Genomic DNA, 21,015 nt, shown 5'->3' with positions numbered 1-21,015 from the left:
GCGAAAGTAGAAACCCCTGATAAATCATCAGATCTCGTGAGACTTATTCACTATAATGAGAACAGTAGGGGAAAGACTGGCCCCATGATTCGCTTACCTTCCCCTGGGTCTCCCCACAACATGTAGGAATTCTGAGAGATATAATTCAAGTTGAGATTTGGATGGGGACACAGCCAAACCATATCACAAGGTATGGTCCTGCTCTCCTACTCTAGTTAGGTGTAGTTTGGGGATTAGAGTAGGTACTCTTAAGAGAGACAGGCTCTGGCCAGTGCGCCTGGTTTTGGACTTATTTGGGAAGTCCTGGAGAAGGTCCACAGTGGGAGATGGTGCCTTTGACCAGGAGCTGGTTGCATAAGATGACAGGAAGGCATGCTGCTATCATTCAGGGGTTCTGTAGAAAAACAGTAAGCTATTAAGAGTCTGTGCACAGTTAAAAAAAAAAAAAAAAAAGGCACTGAATCAGGAAACTGGACTGGAGTATATGGTCCTCTTTTGTCATCTGCAATGTGACTGTGAACAAATAGTTTACCTTCTGGGTCTATTTTCCCAATTTGTAAAATAAGCAAAATACCAGCCTTCCCATTGCATGAGATGTGATGATGTATGTCAGTGTGTTATGAAAAGTATTTCATGCTGTACAGATGGATTAGTGAAAAGACTCGGAGGCTTGGAGCTGACAGCCTGTGGCTTCTACTCCCAGCTTCTCTGCTTACTCACCTCTGGCATGACTCAGGGTGAGTCATGTCACCTCCATTATACAAAGCCTCCATTTTCCCATCTGTAGAACCTCCTCACAGGGTGGTTACAAGGATTTAAAAATACAATAGGGGACTTTTGGAAGTAAAAATGCTAGAGAAATGTGATAGATTAGTCAGTCTGATTTCCCTGTTTTTCATCAAGAGAAAAACATTTTTTTCCTTCCAGAATCAATCTTCAAGATGAACATTGTTTGGCCCCGTAAATAATGGCCTGTAATGAGCACTTCCTCTGGACAAAGCCTGGCATTGGATGTTGTAGCAGGAGAGTGTTAGAGAGTGTAGACTAGTGACATTATCCTAGCAGAAGTAGCATCTGCCTTTGGGGAACTCCCAGTCTGACTGGGCGAATAGGACAGACACAAGCCTCTCCTAGGAAGCTTCCATTGTACAAGACTAATCAAAGGAAGACACCAGAAGCACATGCTCATACTGACAAGGGCAGAAAAGAGGCAAGGGAGATTACTGACTGTACTGTGGTCACTAGGATCACCAAGACCAGGTTATTAAGCCTAATTTCTCTGTAAAGCTTCTGAAATCTCATTGAGCATCTAACATATGCTTCTATGGCATGCTTCTATGACTGGACAAAGTCTGTATCCTATGCATTGTGACTCAGTGCCCAGAGATTCCCTCCCTTTGGAGGATACTAACGCCTTTCCAGATAGTCATATCCTGAATGGTCCTGAGAAAGCTTTTTCTCCTGAGGGTGGAGATCACAGGCTCATGGTGAAATTTCCCCAGTTGTCCTGTAGAACTTATGTTTTTGGTTTCTTTTGAAGAAACATATAAATTGACCCTCCCAGTCTTAAAACTTAGGAAAGTTACATTTGTCCTATCTGAGTCCCTTTTTCAGGAAACCAACCGTCAGGCCTCCCAGATAGTATCAAGGAGCTGAAACTCACCAGAACACTGCATCTGGACAATGAGATGCCAGACTTCTCACCCATCATGATTGCCTAACCAACCACCTGCTTCTTGGTGGCCAACTCCTCTTCCCTACCCCTCCCTAATTCTTGTTTACCCACATGTAGCTACATTCCTTCCCCACTACATAAACCCCCAATTTTAGTTGCTCAGGGAGATGGATTTGAGTTTGTTCTCCCATCTCTTGAGCTGCAACACCCGATTAAAGCCTTTTTTCCTGGCAGTACTTGTCATCTCAGTGATTGACTTTATGTGCAGCAAGCAGCGGAACCTAAACCAAGAGCCTGGTGCCTTGGTAACAATCAGAGCAATGCTGTCACTTGTCTTTCTAGTCTGAATCCATTTCCACACACACTTCTGAGGAGGAAGATGGTCAGTCTCAGGGAAGTCTTTCTGAGGAATATGAATAGTCATTTGTACTGTATTATGAAAGGACTGTTGGAGCCAGATAGTTAACTAGCTGTGAAATACTCTTTTGGTTAGGGAATTTCTCTTAAGCATATTGGTTTTCTGTAATAACTCACTTCATGGAATTTCCATCTTCTATTTTCAGTAATATCCTGATAATTGCTAAAGAGTTCATATCAGGGTGAAATATGTAGGATCCTAGGTCGGATGGTTAAAAACTTGATCTTGCTGGAATCACTCATAGCCTTTTACATAAAGACTTGGAAAGAGAATGTCTGACATTTATCCTGATAAAATGTCCTAGCAATAAAAATATTTTAGAAAGCCAGTACCCTGTGGTTTAAATGTAAAAGGCAACATCCTAGAGATGGGAAGAGAGGTACTGAATACAAGTCTCCATCAACCCTCCCTCTCTAGCCTAGTGCTGCCATCAATTCATCTTTGAATACGTATTGTAGGAATATCATCAGGGGAGACTCTGTGGTCAACCTGGCATTTTGGGGAGGTATGAAGACACTATTGAACTAAGACCTCACTCAGTCAAGGGCCTAATAGCATCCTAGAAAGAATCAGAATGGAAAATCCACCTAGAAATAATTATAGATTATATCAAACTGTCACAGAAGAGCCATTTTTCTTTGAAAGGGCATTTCCTCCTGAGGATTTGTTACCAAGAACTATGGAGCTCTAGATGACTGGTTTGCAAACAGCAGGTGTCTGTTTACTGTGGATTCTTTTGAGTTCTTGCTGAATAGTCTTATCACCCAGACTGTATCTTAAAAACCTGCAATAAGCCCCTGCATAACTTGCTTCCGTTTTCACCTTGCCTTTCCCTTACCTGAATGCTCAGGACCCCTTAAAATATTTGTAATTCATCTACGTTCAGTTGATTTTAAAAACTAGACTTTTTATTTTGAGATAACTAGAATCACATAGAGCTGTAAGAAACAGTGTAAGCGACCCCATGGGCCCTTTACCCAGCTTCTCCTGATGGTAATTGCCTGCAAAACTGTAGGATAATATCACAACCTGGATATTGGCATTGATACAGTCGAGGTACAGAATATTTTCCTCACCATAAGAATACCTCATGTTTCAAAGTACTATCAAAGGAAGTTTAAAGTTATGCTTTAAAGCTTTAAATCGGATGTTTGCTGTACCTGCCACACTATGTTAGAATGTGTCCTTGAAACATATCCTCCTGCAACTTCTCAAACTCTACTAAATTGGTATTTCTTGAAGTCTAACTCTGTGTTAACAGATCTCCATTTTAAATAGAATATGGTTTTAGTTTTTGATAAGCCGCTGAATTTTAAAGAGAGTTTTTTGGGGCCACCAAATATTTTGGATCATGCAGAGAATATATATTGTACTGTAGTAATTTTGTATTTACATTTGTATGATGTGACATAATAGATGTGAATGTTAATCACTGTTTGACTATGTTAATAAAGTTGTTTAACTATATAAAAAAAGAATACCTTATGTTGCCTTTTTATGGGTACTTCAGCCTCCCACCCCCTTCCTTCCTGCCCTTACTCCTTCCTTAAGCCCTGGTAAATTACTAAGTCTCTTCCTATAATTTTGTCATTTCAAGAATATTACATATATGGAGTCATAAATATGTAATCTTTGAGGTTTTTTTTTTCCCTCAGTCTCTGGAGACTCATCCAGATTGTTGCATGTATCAATAGTTTTTATATTTTTATTGCTGAGTAGAGCTCTATGATATATATAGAAGCAACCCAGTTTAACCATTTATCTGTTGAAGGATATTTGGATTGTTTCCAGTTTTGGCCGATTATGAGCAAAGCTGCTATAAACATTCATGTACAAGTTTTTATGTGAACATAAGTTTTCATTTTTCTGGGATAAATGCCCAGGAGTGTAATTGCTAGGTCATATGGTAGTTGCATATTTAGTTGTTAATAAACTGCCAAACTCTTCTGGAGTGCATGCACCATTTTACATTCCTACTAAGAATACATGAATGATCTAGTTTATCTGCATTCTCACCAGGAGTTGGTCTTGTCACTTTTTATTTTAGCCGTTTTGATAGGTGTGTAGTAATATCACAGTGTAATTTTAATTTGCATTTCCTGAGTGACTAATGATGTTGAACATTTTTTTCATGTGCTTATTAGTTATCTGTATCTCCTTTTGGGTAAAATGTCTGTTTATACCTTTTACTCAGCTTTTAATTAGATTTTTTATAGTTGAGTTTTGACGTTATACATTATAGATGATATATTCTAGATACTATTTATTCGATGTTTGCTTTGCAGATATTCCTTTCAGTCACAGATTTTCATTTCATCCTCAACACAGTTGTTTGTTTTAAATTTTGATGAAGTCTAACTTGTCACTTTTCCCATTTATGGATTATGCTTTTGGTGTCAAATCTAAGAACAGTTTGCCTGGCCCTAGATTCTGAAGATTTTCTTTCATTTTTCTTCTAAAAAAAACTTTTTTAGTTTTATGTTTTATATTAAGTCCGCAATCCATTTCGAGTTAGTTTTTAAATAAGATGCTAGACTTAGGTCCTGGTTCCTTTTCTGGCTTATTGATGTCCACTTGTTCCTGTACCATTTGTTAAAAATGCCATCTTTCCTGCACAGATTGCTTTCGCACCATTGTCAAAAATCAGTTGAGTATGTTTGTATGGGTCTATTTCTGGGCTCTCTATTCTGTTCTATTAATCTATGTATCTGTTCTTTTTCCAGTACCACATAGTGTTCATTACTGTAGCTATATATCAAGTGTTGTGATTGGTTGGAATGATTCCTCCTACTTTCTTTTTAAAAACAGCTTTATTGAAGTATAATTGATATATTAACCCAAAACTAAAACTAAAAACCCACTCATGTTTAATGTACATCATTTGATGAGTTTGAACTACTTAATTTTTCTTATTCAAGATTGTTTTAGCTGTTTTGGTTCCTTTACCTTTCATATAAATTTTAAAGTAATCTTGTGCACATCTACAAAAACTCTTGCCAGCATTTTGATAGAAATTGTGCTAAACTTGTATAACGATTGGGAGAGAATGGATAGCTTTAGTATGTTTAGTCTTCTAATTTAGGAACGTGATATGTCTCTCCATTTCTTTAATCTCTTTCATTAACATTTTGTTGTTTTCAGCATTCAAATCCTGCATGTGTTTTGTTATATTTACATCTGAGTATTTTTGGAATGATTATAAATGGTATTATGTAATTTTAGTGTTCATTCCTATATGTAGAAATACAATAATTTTTATATGTGTATCTTGAAGTTTTTATGTGAATTCTTTGGGATGTTCTGTGTAGCATTATGTCATTTGCAAATCGGGATAGTTTTATTTCATCCTCTCTGATCTGAATGCCATTTATTTCCTTATTTTGGGTTATTGCAATGGCAGTACTGTGTTGATTAAGAGTGGTGAGAGCTGATATTTTGCCTTGTTCCTTGTCGTAGGGGGAAAATTTTCAGTCTTTCACCATTAAGAGTAATGTTAGCTGTAGGTTTTTTGGTAGATGCTCTTTATTAAGTTTAGGAAGTTCTCTATTTCTGTGTTTTTTTTTTTTTTTTTTTTTTTTTTTTTTTTTTTTTTTCTGAGAGTTTTATCATGAATGGGTGTTAGGTGTTGAATTTTATTGAATGTTTTGTATATCAATTGGTAAGTGATTTTTTTATTAGCTTGTTATATCGTACATTACATGGCTTTTTTTTTTTTTTTCAATATTGAGCCAGCTTTGCACTCTTGAAATGTACCCCACCTTTTTTTTTTGTTTGTTTTTTGTTAAGTGGCAGGATTTTGCTTGGTTACCCAGGCTGGAGTGTGGTGCTATGATCCTAGCTCACTGCAGCCTCGAACTCTTGGGCTCAAGTGATCCTCCTGCCTCAGCCTCCCAAGCAGCTAGGACTATAGGCATGCACCACCATCACTGGCCTTTTTTTTTTTTTTTTTTTTTTTTTTTGTAGAGATGGGGGGTCTCACTATGTTGCCGAGGCTGGTCTTGAACTTCTGGCCTCAAACATCCTCTTACCTCAGCCTCTCAAAGCACTGAGATCACAGGCCTGAGTCACCACGCCTGGCCTCATTCTTTTTATATATTGCTGAATTCTGTTTGCTACTATTTGTTAAGGATATTTGCATCTGTATTTATGAGAGCTACTAGTCTGTAGTTTTCTTTTTTGTACTATCTTTGGTTTTGGGAATCAGGGTAAAATTAGTTTCACAAAATGAATTGAGAAGTGTTCCCTCTGCTTCTATTTTCTTTTAGAGATTGTGTAGAATTGCTGTTAATTCTTTAAATTTTGACACCATTATTTATTAAAATCATCTGGGCCTGGGGATTTTTTTTCTGGGAGTTTTAAAACTATGCATTTGATTCCCTCAATAATTTTATGGCTATCGGTGTGGTAGTTTGTGGTTTTTGAGGTCCATTTCATCTAACTGGTCAACTTTATGTGTGTAGAGTTGTTTGTAGCATTCCCTTTTTTTTTTTTTTTAATGTCTCCAGTGTTTATAGTGATATTCTCTTTTCCATTCTTAATGCTGGTAATTTCTGTTCTCTCTTTATTTTCAGTCTGATTACAGGTTTGTTGATGTTATTTTATGTTACTGATCTTTTCAAAGACCACTGATTTTCTCTTGTTTTCCTATTTTTAATTTCATCGATTTCTGCTCATTATTATTTCCTTCCTCCTGCTTGCTTTAGTTTTATTTTTGTTCTCTTTTGATAGATTCTTGAGGTGGGAGCTTAGAATATTGATTTAAGGCTTTTTGTCTTAGGTAAACATTTAGTGATAAACATTTCCCTTTTTGTGCTACTTTCACAGTATCCCACTTCTATTTTCATTTTCATTGAGTTCAATAAAAGTTTCCCTTGCCACTTTATCTTTGGCCCATGGATTGTTTAGAAGTGTGATACTTAGTTTCCGAGTGTTTGGATATTTTCCCATTATCTTTATTGGTTTCTAGTGTGATTCCATTGTAGTTGAGAATATGCTCTGGTGATTTTAATTGTTGTATTTATTAAGGTTTATTTTATGGATTAGCATATGATCTATCCTGAATACTATTTCGTGTACACTTGTAAAGACTGTATTTTGCTTCTGTTGGGGATAGTATTCTGTAAATATTGATTAAATTCTATTGTTTGATGGTATTGTTGAGTTCTTCTCTTTCTTTGCTAGTTTTCTACCTAGTTGCTCTATCAGTTATTGAGAGAGGAGTACTGTGGGTCTGTTTCTCCTTTTGATTTTATTAGGTTTTTGCTTTATATATTTTACAGTTCTTGTTTGGTACATATACATCAGGATTGTTCCGTCTTCTTGGAGTGATGCTTTTTATCATTATGTAATTTGCCTTTCTGTCTCTATTGTTCAGATACTTTCTATTACAGAACAACAATCATAGGATAATTTCTATTGTTTTATCTTCAAGTTAAAGTTCACTAATTTTTTTCTTCATCTTGTTCATTTGTTTTTTTTTTTTTTTTTCCTGAGACAGCTTTGCCTACTTTGTTGCCCACACTGGAGTGATCATGACTCACTCCTGCCTCAACTGCCTGGGCTCAACCAATCCTCTCACCTTAGCCTCCTGAATAGCTGGAACTACAGGCATGTACCGCCAGGCACGGCTACATTTAAATGTTTTGTAGAGATGGGGTCTCACTATGTTGCTCAGGCTGGCCTCAAACTCCTGAGTTCAAGTGATCCTCCTACATTGGCCTCCAAAGTGTTAGGATTACAGACATGAGCCACTGTGCCTGGCCTCATTTTGCTTTTGAGCCTATCCATTGGATTTTTTTATATTCGTTATTATATTTTCTGGTTCTAAAACTTCCATTTGGTTCTTTATATCTTCTTTGCTTGTCCCTAATTGCTTGTTAAAGCACTTTTATGATTGTTCAAAAATCTTTGATATTTCTGATACATAATTTTGGTGTTGGCATCTATTGATTACCTGTTTTTCATTCCATTTGATATCTTCCTGGTTCTTGGTATAATGAATGAATTTTTTATTGAAAGTTTGGCATTTGGGTAGTCTCCGGATCTTATTTAAAGTTTGAATTTTAGGTTTAACATTTATATGGCAGAAGAAGAGGTAGTCATCCTCTCACTTTTGCCAGGTCAGGGTAAACATACAGATTTCCCACTCAGCCTCAATTGACACCTGAGGGGGGTACTCCTCCTTGTTACTGCTGGGTAGAGATAGGAATTCCAGCTCCTCACTAAGCTTACATGGATACCTCTCTGCGTTGTGGGGGATGACCTCATGACTGCTGGGCAGTGGTGAAAATCCCAGCTGTCCACTAGGCTTCCTCTGACCATCCCATTGAGGAGGGAAAGGGGCACCTCATTACTGTTGGTGGAGGTGGCATTGTGTGGAAGTCCATGCTTCTTACTGGGCCTTTTCTGGCTGGAATATCTCAGTAGGAGAGGAGATGGGAGATTGGGTGCTTCATTACAGCCTCAAGAAAGGGGAAGTCTAGGCTTCCTAGTAGGCCCTGCTGACTTAGCTGAGGCGGGGTGGGGGCACACAATTTTTCTGTGCTATGTGGTTATAGTAGAGTGGTTATTATCTAACAGCTTTCTGTCTTTTGAGGCTGCTCATTTCCCAGTCCTTTTGGCTGGAAAGAATAGGCTTTTGTTGGGATTTTTTTTTTTTTTTTTTTTTGTCTGTACTCCTTGGAGTTTCCAGGTTGCTGGCTTCTTTAGCTCCAAGTCAGGAATACATGAGTCAAAAGGAAAACCCGGAGAGCTCACCACTGTGTCGTTCCTAGCCAGTTTGCTTTCTTTTCTCCACCTTTCAGAGTCGTCTTATATTTGTTTTAGATATAATGATGAAGGCTTTTTAGTTGCACTTAGAGGGAGGAATAGGGAAAAATATGTCTACTCTATCATTCCAGAAATGGAAGTCCTATTTGGTTCATTTATTTGCTGTATTCTTGTTGGGGTGATCAGACCCCACACCAGGTTGTGGGGGTGACAAAGTCCGGTGGAGTCAAAGGAATGAGAAAAGACAATTTGAGAGAGAAAGTGGGTCCACGGGGCCAACACTAGTTATGGAGGCTGCAAAGGCCCCAAGCTCTGGAAGCCCAGACTGTTTATTGGTGATCAAACAAAGAAACAGGTGGCAAGAATGTGGGGTTGAAAGGGGGCGTTGCATTAAGCACATGATTTACAGCTGTGATGGTTTAGCATTTATATGGCCAATTCTAAGACAAAATCCATCTAGGAGCCTGGGAGGGCTAGAAGCAAGGAGCCAGCAAGTCTAGACACATGCCAGAGGTCAGGAGAGGTTTTATGCCCTGAGCCATGGATTCTGTCCAAGCCACGAGGGGTTTTGGGCCCTGGGCTTAGACTATGGTGCGTCAGGGGAGCCTTCCACCCTTTAGCACAGAACTTGGTGTTCCAAAGGCCATGAGGGGTTTTAGACCCTGGACCCCAGACATGTTCTAAGACTCTTTTACATTATCCAAGCTCTGCCTCAGCTTCTCTCAACACTCAGCTTTTCCCAACAATTCTTAAAGGCCAAACTTCTTTCTTGCTGAGGTCTCAGAATCCAAGCTTCCTTAATCACACTCTTGTAATTTCCTTTTCATGGAGAGAGAAATTAAAATCTCAAGCATAGTAGGGAGGAGTGCATTCGCAGGAGGAGTGGAAAGAGTTCTTCCACCCAAAGACGCACACTGACACTCTGGATTCCTAGCTTTCCTTTGCCCCCTTTTAAAGGCTGGTGTCAACCATAGGGGAAACAGGGGTGTTCAGCTAATTTTACTTTTACTAAACGGTCTTCAACCTCTAGAGGTAACAAGAAGTTCCCATGACACAAGAGGAGTTTTACCTAGAGATTTATAAGAACCTGCAAGTGTCAGAGGAGCAGCTGGGAGTCCCTTCCAGCTTGGCTTGGTATGAGAAGGCACAGCTTGTTGCCTCTGACTAATGAGGATGAAACCCGTTGGTGAGTCTCTCCTGGAACCAACCTTCTCTGGACTTCTTCCTGCACTAAGTCTGCTTCCTTAGAATCCTAAGTTACTCAGGGAAATGTAACCATGATGTGGAACAGCATGTGTTTTGAATCTAGTTAGATCTGTTTTGTGATCCTGTCTCCATCTCTCGCTAGCTGGAGGACTTTAGAGTTCACTCACTCACTTAAAAACAGTCCTGTAGTGCCTCCTTTGGGCCAGCCAGCATGCTGGGCTCATGGAATGTAGTAGTTGGTACTCTTCGTTGCCTTTTTTTTCCTTTTCTTTCTAGCTATCAGCAAGTCCAGCTGGGTTATACTGCAGAAATATTGATATGTACAAAATTGGACTGCTTTTCTCTATCATCTCATCTTTTTCTCTGTTATAACAAGTACCCAGATTCTATTCTTCCCTCAATCCTTTGTACCAACTCATTATCTAGAAAGCAGCCAGGGTGATCTTTTAGAAACATGCATCCGATTATTATTCTTTTACCTAAAACCCTCTGGTTACACCCAGCCGTACATAGAATAAAATCTAACACCTCCCAATATCCCACTGGGTCCTGTGTGGACTAGTTTCCGTTTTCCTTTCAGAGCTCATCTAGCATCTTCTCCCTCGCCTCCTCCCACTCATTGTGCTTCGGCCACATTGGACTTCTTTCTTTTCCTGATAATATCAAGCTTATTTCACCCTAGGGTTATTACACCAGTTACACCCTCTGCCTAGGATAATTTTTCCATACAAACTTAAATGGCTGGTTCTTTATTGTCACTTAGGTTTCAATTCAAACACTTTCCCTCTCTTACTCAAGTCACATTTTATCAAATCACAGTGTTCTGCCTGCCCCAGTGTTATTTAGTGGTTATCACAATTTGAAATGATTTTGATTTGTCTCCTAGACTGAGCTCCACGAGAGCAGGCATCATGCTGTTTCCTTCATTGCTGCACGTCCAGTACCTAGAACAGTTCCAGGCACAGAGCAATAAATATATTTAAAAATTTTAATTGATACATAATTATGTATGTTTATGGAGTACACATGATATTTTGATACATGTATACAGTATGTAATGATGAAATTGGGGTGATTGAGGTCTCCATCACCTCAAACATTTTTCATTTCTTTGTGCTAGAAACATTCAAAATCCTCTCTTCTAGTTATTTGAAATATAGTAAATTATTATTCTATTCACTCTACTGTGCTATAGAACACTTATTTCTCCTATCAAATACTAATTTAAAAAAACTTTTATTGATACACTTTAGATATACCTATTTTGGGGGTACATGTGATAGGTTGATAAATTTATATAATCAAATCAGGGTAGTCGGGATATCCATCATCTTAAATACTTAATCTGTTTTTTTACTCTAGCTGAAATTTTGTATCAATTAACCAACCCTTCCCTATCACACTCTCTTCTGGTACCATTCTCAGCCTCTGGTAACCACTATTCTACTCTCTACTTCTAGGAGTTCAGCTTTTTTAGCTTTCATATATGAGTGGAACATGTGGTATTTGTCTTTCTGTGCCTGGCTTATTTCATTTAACGTAATATCCTCCAGGGTTATCCATGTTGCTGCAAATGACAGGATTTCATTCTTTTTTTTACGGCAAAATGATATTCTATTGGGTATATATATCCATTCATATTTTGTTTATCCATTCATCTGTCAGTGGACAGTTAGGTTGATTCCGTATCTTGGATACTGTGAATAATGCTGCAATAAATATGGGAGTGCCAATAGCTCTTTGACATACCATTTTCCTTTCCTTTGGATATATACCCACCAATGGGATTGCTGCATCATATGGTAGTTCTGTTTTTATTCAAGGAACCTCAATATGTTTTGCATAATGGCTGTATTAATTTACATCCCCACCAAAAGTATATAATAATTTCCCTTCATCTGGATCCTCACCAGTATTTATTTTTTATTTTTTATTTTTATAGAGATAGAGTCTTGCTCTGTTGCCCAGGCTGGAGTGCAGTGGCATGATTTTGGCCCACTACAGCCTCTGTCTCCCGGGTTCAAGTGTTTCTCCTGCCTCAGCCTCCTGAGTAGCTGGGATTACAGGTGCATGCCACCATGCCCGGCTAATTTTGTATTTTTAGTAGAGCCGGGTTTTACCACGTTGGCCAGGCTGATCTCGAACTCCTGACCTAAGGTGATCCACCCACCTTGGCCTTCCAAAGTGCTGGGATTACAGGCGTGAGCCACCACGCCCAGCCCATCAAAATTTTTTTGTGTATATGTGTCTTTTTGATAATAGCCATTTTAACTGCGATAAGATTATATTTCATTGCATTTTGATTTGCATTTTCCTGATGATTAGTAATGTTGAGCATTTTTTCATATCCCTGTTGGCCATTTATTTGTATGTGTTCTTTTGATAAATAGCTATTCAGATTACTTCCTCATTTTTAAATCACATTATTCAATTTTTGCTGTTGAGTTGAATTCCTTGTATATTCTAGAAATCCCTTGTTAGATGAATAGTTTGCAGATATTTTCTCCCATTCTGTAGGTTGTCTTTTCATTCTGTTGATTGTTTCCTTTGCTGTGCAGAAGCTTTTCAGCTTGATATAATCCTATTTGGCTATTTTTGCCTTGGTTGCCGGTACTTTTGAGGTTTACCTTAAAAATCTTTGCCCAGTCCAGCAACATGGAGAGTTTCCCTAAAGTTTTATTTTAGTGATTCCATAGTTTGAAGTCTTAGATTTAAATTTTTAACCCAGTGTGACTTGATTTTTGAATATGAGAAGAGATAGGGTTCTAATTTCATTCTTCTGCATATGGATATCCAGTTTGCCCAGCACCATTTGTTGAAGAGACTGTCCTTTTCTCAATGTATGTTCTTGGCACCTTTGTTGAAAATGAGTTCATTGTAGATACATGGATTTACTTCTGGGTTCTCTATCTGTTTCATTGGTCTATGTGTCTGTTTTTATGCAACTACCCTGTTGTTTTGGTTACTTTAACTCTGTAGTATAGTTTGAAGTCAGGTAATGTGATTCCTCTAGTTTTGTTCTTTTGGCTCAGGATAGCTTTTGCTGTTCTGGGTCTTCTGTGATTCCATGTAAATTTTAGGATTAAGTTGTTCTACTTCTGTGAAGAGTGTCATTGGTAATTTAATAGGGATTGCATTGAATCTGTAGATTGCTTTGGGTAATTAGACATTGTAATAATATTCTCCTAATCCATGGAATACTTTTCTATTTTTTTGTGTCCTCTTCAATTTCTTGTCTCAGTGTTTTATAGCTTTATTTGTAGAGATTTTTTCTTCTCTTTGGTTAAATTTATTCCCAGACACTTAATTTTTTTCGTGGCTATTGATAATGGAATTGCTCCTTTGATTTCATTTTCAGATTGTTTGCTGATGGTGTGTGGAAATGCTACTGACTTTTGTATGTTGATTTTTGTATCCTGCAACTTCAGTGAATTTGTTTACCAGTTCTAACAGGTTTTGTGTGTGTGTGTGTAGTCTATGTTTCTCTAAATATATGATTATGTCTGTAAACAGGGACAGTTTTATTTCCTCTGCTTCAATTTGGATGCCTTTTATTTCTTTCTCTTGCCTAATTGTTCTGTCTGGGACTTTCAGTGCTGTGTTGAATAACAGTGGTGAAAATGGGCATTCTTGTCTTGTTCCTGATCTTAAAGGGAAGGCTTTCAACTTTTTCCTATTCAGTATGATGTTAGCTGTGGGTTTGTCCTGTAAGGTCTTTTTATATATATATATATTTTTTTATTTCCATAGGTTACTGAGGAACAGGTAGGTGTTTGGTTATATGAATAAGTTCTTTAGTGGTGATTTGTGAGATTTTGGTGCACCCATCACCCAAGCAGCATACACTGAACTCAATTTGTAGTCTTTTATCCCTCACCCCCTTCCTACCCTTTCCTCCTGAGTCCCCTAAGTCTGTTGTGTCATTCTTATGGCTTTGCATCCTCCTAGCTTAGCCCCCACTCATGAGTGAGAATATACGATGTTTGGTTTTCCATTTCTGGGTTACTTCACTTACAATCATAGTCTCCAATCTCATGCAGGTTGCTGCGAATGTAAGGCATTTGAGTACCTTTCTTCTATACCTAATTTGTTGAGAGTTTTTTTTTTTTTTTAATCTTGAAGGGATATTGAATTTTATCAAATGCTTTTTCTGCATCTATTGAGATAATAATTTTTTTCCCCTACTGCTGATGTGATGTACCATGTTTGTTAATTTGCATGTGTTGAGTCATTCTCGCATCTCTGGATAAATTCCAGTTTATTATAGTGTACACCATTTTTTTTTTGATGTTCTGTTGGATTCAGTTTGCTAGTGTTGTGTTGAAGATTTTGTATGTAGGTTTATCAGGAATATTTGCTTGTAGTTTTCTTCTTTCGATTTGCCCTTGTCTGGTTTTGGTATCAGGGTAATGCTGGCCTCATAGATTGAGTTTGGAAGAATGCCCTCTCCTTCAATTTTTAAAAATAGTTTGAGAATAGCTGGTACTAATTCTTCTTTAAAACTTTGGTAACATTCAGCATTGAAGCCATCTGGTCCTGGGCTTTTCTTTGTTGGGAGATTTTTAAAATTACTGATTCAATTAATCGTATTTCTTGTTATTGGTTTGTTAGAGTTTTCCATTTCTTCCTGTTTCAATCTTGGTAGATTGTATGTGTCCAGGAATTTATCCATTTCCTCTAGGTTTTCCAATTTGTTGGCATATGATTATTCATAGTAGCTTCTAATGATCCTTTGTATTTGTTTGCTGTTTCTTGTAATATTTCCTTTTTCATCTTGAATTTTATTGGGGGTTTCTTTTCTTGGTTAAAGGTTTGGGTTTTTTAAACTTAGGTTTTAAAAAACCCAGCTTGTCATTTCATTGCTCTTTTGTATTTTTTGTCTCAATTTTATTTAATTTAGTTCTTATTTTATATCTTTCCTTCTTCTAATTTTGGATTTGGTTTGTTCTTGCTTTTCTAGTTCCTTGAGGTGCGTTGTTAGGTTGTTTATTTAAAATCTTTTAACTTCTTTGATGTAGGCATTTATTGCTATAACCTTCCCTCTTAGTATTGCTTTTGCTGTATCCCATAGGTTTTTGTTATGTTTTCATTTGTTTCAAGACACTTTAAAATTTCTTTCTTAATTTCTCTATTGACCCACTGGTTATTCAGGAGCATGTTTAACTTCCATGTATTCATAAAGTTTCCCAAGTTCCACATGTTTCAATTTCTAGTTTACTTTCACTGTGGTCAGGAAAGATTCTTGATATGAATTTGATTTTTAAAAGCTTGTTAACACTTGTTTTGTCATCTCACATATAGTCTTCCTGGAGAATGTTCCATGTGCTGATGAGAAGAATGTGCATTCTGCCACTGTTGGATGAAATCAGAGCAATTAATATTTATTGAACAAAAAGTTGCTTAATCTTTTTGAGCCCCAGTTTCTAACTTATGGAATAATAATTGGCTAATAGAACAAAGGTGTGTTTAGAATTGAGATAATAAATGTGTGTAAAGTGTTTAGTATAACACTTGGCTCACAGCCAAATAGTAGTTTGTAATTGTTTCTTTATGATTATTTCTATTATAAATGTTCACTTTCATTTTCCCATATTCCTTTATACCTGTTATTGTATCCAAACGATTTATCTAGAGTGTTGTGACCATTTGTCAATCACAGATGCTGACTGGTTAGATACTTGCAATTAAATCCTAACTTAGTTCTCTCTTGGTCATGTTTTTCTGTACAGGTCCTACAGCTGGGCTCAGACATCCTTCCCCAGTACAAGCAAGAGGCACCAAAGACTCCCCCTCACATCATCTTACATTACTGTGTTTTTAAGACCACGTGGGATTGGATCATCTTGATCTTGACCTTCTATACAGCCATCTTGGTCCCTTATAATGTCTCCTTCAAAACCAGGCAGAACAATGTGGCCTGGCTGGTTGTTGATAGCATCGTGGATGTTATCTTTCTGGTGGACATTGTGCTCAATTTTCATACCACCTTTGTTGGACCAGCAGGGGAGGTGATTTCTGACCCCAAACTTATCCGCATGAACTACCTGAAGACGTGGTTTGTGATTGACCTTCTGTCCTGTTTGCCATATGATGTCATCAACGCTTTTGAGAACGTGGATGAGGTTAGTGCCTTTATGGGTGATCCAGGGAAGATTGGTTTTGCTGATCAGATTCCACCACCACTGGAGGGGAGAGAGAGTCAGGTACATCCCTCAAATCTCAGACCTTGTTGTCATGTCTTTAAAACTGAATTAAATGTGGGTGGTCAACAGAAGAATAAATGGGTGGGAAATAGCATGACTGATGTGTAGAACAGAGGGAGCATGCTTGATAGATACCCTTGCCTGCTGTTCCCATCCTTTGGCGGTTTGGAGGCCCTGCATGACGGTGAATGGGTGGGGAAGAGACCAAAGGCTTACTCCTACTCCACGTGGAATGTAAGCCACTGGTTCAGGAATGGTGGGCCTGCAGCAGCAGGCATGCATGGCCACTGCACTGGCAAGTCTTCTATTGAGTATATAGTTGCTGAATGTCTACCTATTGGTTATTCTAATTATGCAGACTTTTCTTTTATCTGCTGCTGACTTTTGGCTGTTTCATAGCCAAATAACTCCTGGTAATAGGAATACCATTTTCCTGAAAGTTTGCTTTTCCTTTTTTCTGTTAAATTTTGAGATGAGTTACTTCTTCGCTAAAATGAATTTGGAGGCAACCATGTACTGAGGTAGTCAGGCACCAGCTTGTGGTTAAGAGGAGCAGTATTGTTTTGGATTACACTGCTGTTTCAGTCCATTTTGTGTTGCTATAGAGAAATACCTGAGGCAGGGTAACTTACAAAGAAAAATCAAAATTCTGATGGCTGGAAGATTTCGGACCGGGTCACTCATGGTAGAAGGTGAAGGGGGGAGCCAGCTTGTCCAGAGATCAGATGGTGAGAGAGGAAGTGAGAGACAGGAAGAGGAGGTGCCAGGCTCTTTGTAACAACCTGCTTTTGTGGGAACTAATGGAGTAAGAATCCACTTACCACCCCACTTCCCCCAGAGAGGACATTAATCTATTCAAGAAGGATCCACCCCCATGACCCAAACACCTCCCATTAGGCCCTATTTCCAACACCGGGGATCAAATTTCAACATGAGGTTTGGAGGAGACAAACATTCAAACTACAGCAACTGTTTTCAATTGTTAGTCCTGCAGGCAATGGATGAAATTAAAGGAAGCTAAATTCTCTGTAAATGTGTTGGAATTAGGACATGCTCTAAGTCATTTTCTGAATGAGTGCCTGGGCCATGTGGTAGCAGGAAGGGCCACTGGACTGATTAAGGTGATTTTCTTTGAAAAAGTGAGGATGTCAAGTCATTGCAAAGAAAAATGTCAGATTCTTATCTAGTTTGTGTTCTGTGGGAATTGTCCTTCCTTTTTCTTACTCCTAGTTGACATTCCAGATGGATTAAGATAAGGCAGTTCATTTGGCAAGTCTCCAGCCCTGGTCAGCTGGGCCCTCATTGCTTCAGATTACAGAGGCTCCCAAGGTCTCAGTCTGGCTGGGTTGTGTGGGTAATCTAGGAAGCCACCTGGAAACTAAGTTGAGGTGCAAGACACATTTCAGAACTAAAGGGCTCATAGGACTCAGGCTTGAGAACATTAAAAGGAACAGCCTGCTCCCTCCCGGAATGTCAAGACCTGGGACATCCAGGTCATCCTCCCGGGATGTCAAGACTCCATGTCTTACTGGTGGTATAATGATGCCTTTGTGCCTTCAGATCAGTACCAGCAGTGGGACAGCAGCCTTTTCTCTGGGAAAACAGAACTGCTACCACTTCTCTTTCCAGTGAGCTTCTCTTTCCAATGTAGCTTTTGCTACAAAATGCTGCCAATGTAGAGCTGGAAGGAGAGAATTTGGATGCTCAGATGCTCTAGATTCACAACAACCCATGCTTGTATCTGTGTGGTGGGTTTTAAAATACTTTAAAATCCCAAAGACTAATTCTCTGGGGTGGCTTGTGTGAATTTTGTAGGGGGATGAAATGAGTCAAGACTGATCATTTACAAGAGCAGAATCATACCTAACATGAATGTTGGGGTTCTTAAATGAGAATTTTTTTTTTTTGAGACAAAGTCTTGCTCTATCACCCAGGCCGGAATGTAGTGGCACGATCTCAGCTCACCACGACCTCCGTCTCTCGGGTTCAAGCAATTCTCCTGCCTCAGCCTCCCGAGTAGCTGGGATTATAGGCACATGCTACTGCCCAGCTATTTCTTGTATTTTTAGTAGAGATGGGGTTTCACCATGTTGGCCAGGCTGGTCTTGAACTCCTGACCTCAAGTGATCCACCTGCCTCGACCTCCCAAAGTGCTAAGATTACAGGTATGAGCCACCACTCCTGGCCCACAAATGAGAATTTTAGTACGTGTTGGGAATATTTTTCTCTGTGAGCACATTTTTAGAAAATTTTTTCTTAGGAAAATATGATCATTTTGGCTTAGGTAATTCAAATAAATTATGTGAATCTAAAAGAGCTTCTTAAACACATATGGGGAAAGTGAAATTTAGCTTTAAAAACACACTGGTTTTTAAAATAAACCATTTTCTATTTAGAGTAATGGCACTGAAATTTTGCAGATAAATAGAACAGTTTTCCAGCTTCCACAGATTCTTATTAAAAATTGGCAGAACTATAAACACATATGTAAAATGTGTCAGTCACCTGGTAGGTTAACAGAGCAGAGTTCTTCTCCCCTGGGAAGGAGTTCCAAACCAACTGAATATGTTGGGTTGGAACTCCTTTGCTGTTATTTATAAATACCCCAGTAGTGGTTTCTGATTTATAGATTCATGAAATAGATTGGTTAATAGGAAAAATGTCAGTTATCTGTAGCTTTCTCATTGGTAAAGGGCTTAGTATCAAACCTCTTACTATCACCTCTGGGTCATAAATAATAGTATAAATATTAAGGGCTATAGCTATTGTTACCTTCTGTAAGATATCATTTTATATTTGGTAATTTCTTTTAAAGCTTTGGCTAACACCTCAAATAATGCCCTTTCATAACAACTCTGGTGGTGTGGAGGGAGAGCAGTGTGAGGAATGGGAAGATTTGGCTTTTAGTTCTCTTGGTATCACCCGTTGAAACAGCTGGGATCCTTGTGCATATCATTTAGCCTTTCTGGATCATGGTTTTCCTATGTACATCTTGGGGATAGTACTGCTATACCTGCCTTACTGCATAGCTTTTGGGTGGTGGATTATTTGAGTTTCCTGCCAGCTCCAAGAGCTAAAGTCTGGTGAATGCTAAATCTCATCTGCATTAGTCTCACCTCCAGAAGGTTACTGTAAGAACAAGAGGCCTAGCACCCTGACCTCTTTCTTGTAATTGGGGTGGGAGGAAAACAGGGTGGGGGCTGGGACCATTTAGCAGGTAATAAGTAGACCCACTTGAGGTCACAGCCTGACAGGACCATGGGGGTCTTATAGTTCAACCTTCTTAATTCACAAGTAAGAAAAAAGACTCAGAGGGGAAATGACTCTCTCAAGATCGAATAACATACCATATAATCACAGTAATAATGAGTTCCCTTCTGACTTCTCTATTCCTAATAGCATCAGATATTTATAAAATAGGAACAAAACACTTTAATGGACAGTTGAGTCAAAACTGACCAGGAAGCTTCTGACGTGTGTGGCTCACTCCTTGGCTTGTCTGAGTGTGGTGGAGAAGTTGGACACAGGGTCTGGTTGGGGTAGATGGAGGTGGGCAGCTACATTCTCCCCAAGGCATCTGTGTTGGGGATGACATGAGCAGTTAAAGATGCTTGCCAAGGGACAGACCCAGCACAGTTTCCCAGGCATAGTCCTTTAGTGAAACGACACCATTAAATTAGTGGGAATGAATGGCTGATGTTGGTTAGAGGATGTTGGAGAGCCCATGAAGGGCACCCCATCTTCTGAACCTGGATTCGGCTGAGGGAAAACCCCCTGGGTTGGAGAATTCTGATTAATGGCTTAGTGGCTTCCTATTTACCACATGCTGTCTTCTCACCTGTGATCTGTTGTGGAGTTACTAATCTAATATTACAGCTCCCTGTGCTCTAGGTTCTTTCTCTGGGGGAGTGTGCAGAGAAACAACTTATTGACTCATTTCTCATAAAAAGTACATGTGGAGCTAGCTGAATCATCTTTGGTGTTCTCAAAATTATGCCAATGGACTTGTGTGCCAGTGGAGACCACCAAAGAAGGACGTGAGCTGTGTTGGCTTTGCCATCTGTGTGTATGTGTGCAGTGGGGGTGGGGAGTTCTTGAAGTGAAAAGATTGGAGCCACCCAAAGCCTGGGTCAAAAAAGAACTGGGGTAAATTGTTAAAGCCTGCAATTATGAATTCAGCCCTGTGGATATAGCCCATCTCCATGATTTAAGCCACACAAGTGATCCCTTTGGCTAAACTTGTTTCACTTATGTAGATGGGCTACATTTGCGTCATTCTCCAGTCTGTTGGTAATAATCTGTTTCGGAGGCCGTTTGAGAATATGTTTGCACATTAGTTAAAATGGTTGGAGGACAAAAGGTCTGGAAACAGAGCAAACTAAAGCTTGGAATGGGTATGTCAAAGCAAAAGCTAAATAAGTCTCTTTCAAGTGCTGAGTGGATTGTTGGGCTAGTGTGTTTCATGTGTTAAAGACTGAATTATTACCGACAAAACAGATTTGCTCTCCTAAGGAAACTTACTGCTTACTGCTATTGAAGTGTGGAAATGCAAAGGGGAGAATGGGGCTGTTATCTCCCAGGTGACAGTGCTGGTGCCCTGGAGCCTGAAGGTGGCCAAGAGCTTTTTTCTATCCCTGGCTCTGAAACCTCAGGCAGCAGCACAACCAGCTAGTGCCAGTGATGCAGCTGACACTTGCCAAGAGCTCACATTCATGGGAGATACTCACCTTCTAGCAGAACAGGAG

The 21,015-nt window shown here is 38.9% G+C and overlaps 1 protein-coding gene across 2 annotated transcripts in view; it reads left to right on the top strand.

Annotated features, from left to right (window-relative positions):
- Window positions 1-21,015, top strand: part of KCNH1 (potassium voltage-gated channel subfamily H member 1) — a 453,746-nt gene that overhangs the window by 93,174 nt on the left and 339,557 nt on the right. Inside the window, exon 6 of one of the 2 annotated variants that reach the window (XM_015116791.3) lies at window positions 15,797-16,270. In XM_015116791.3, the coding sequence (XP_014972277.1) occupies window positions 15,797-16,270 (474 nt within the window). 2 annotated transcript variants of the gene reach the window in all.

Source organism: Macaca mulatta, chromosome 1, assembly GCF_049350105.2.
Source record: "Macaca mulatta isolate MMU2019108-1 chromosome 1, T2T-MMU8v2.0, whole genome shotgun sequence".
Lineage (NCBI taxonomy): Eukaryota > Metazoa > Chordata > Mammalia > Primates > Cercopithecidae > Macaca > Macaca mulatta.
Note: the sequence above shows the minus strand (reverse complement) of the source record. Positions and strands in the feature narration are given on the sequence as shown.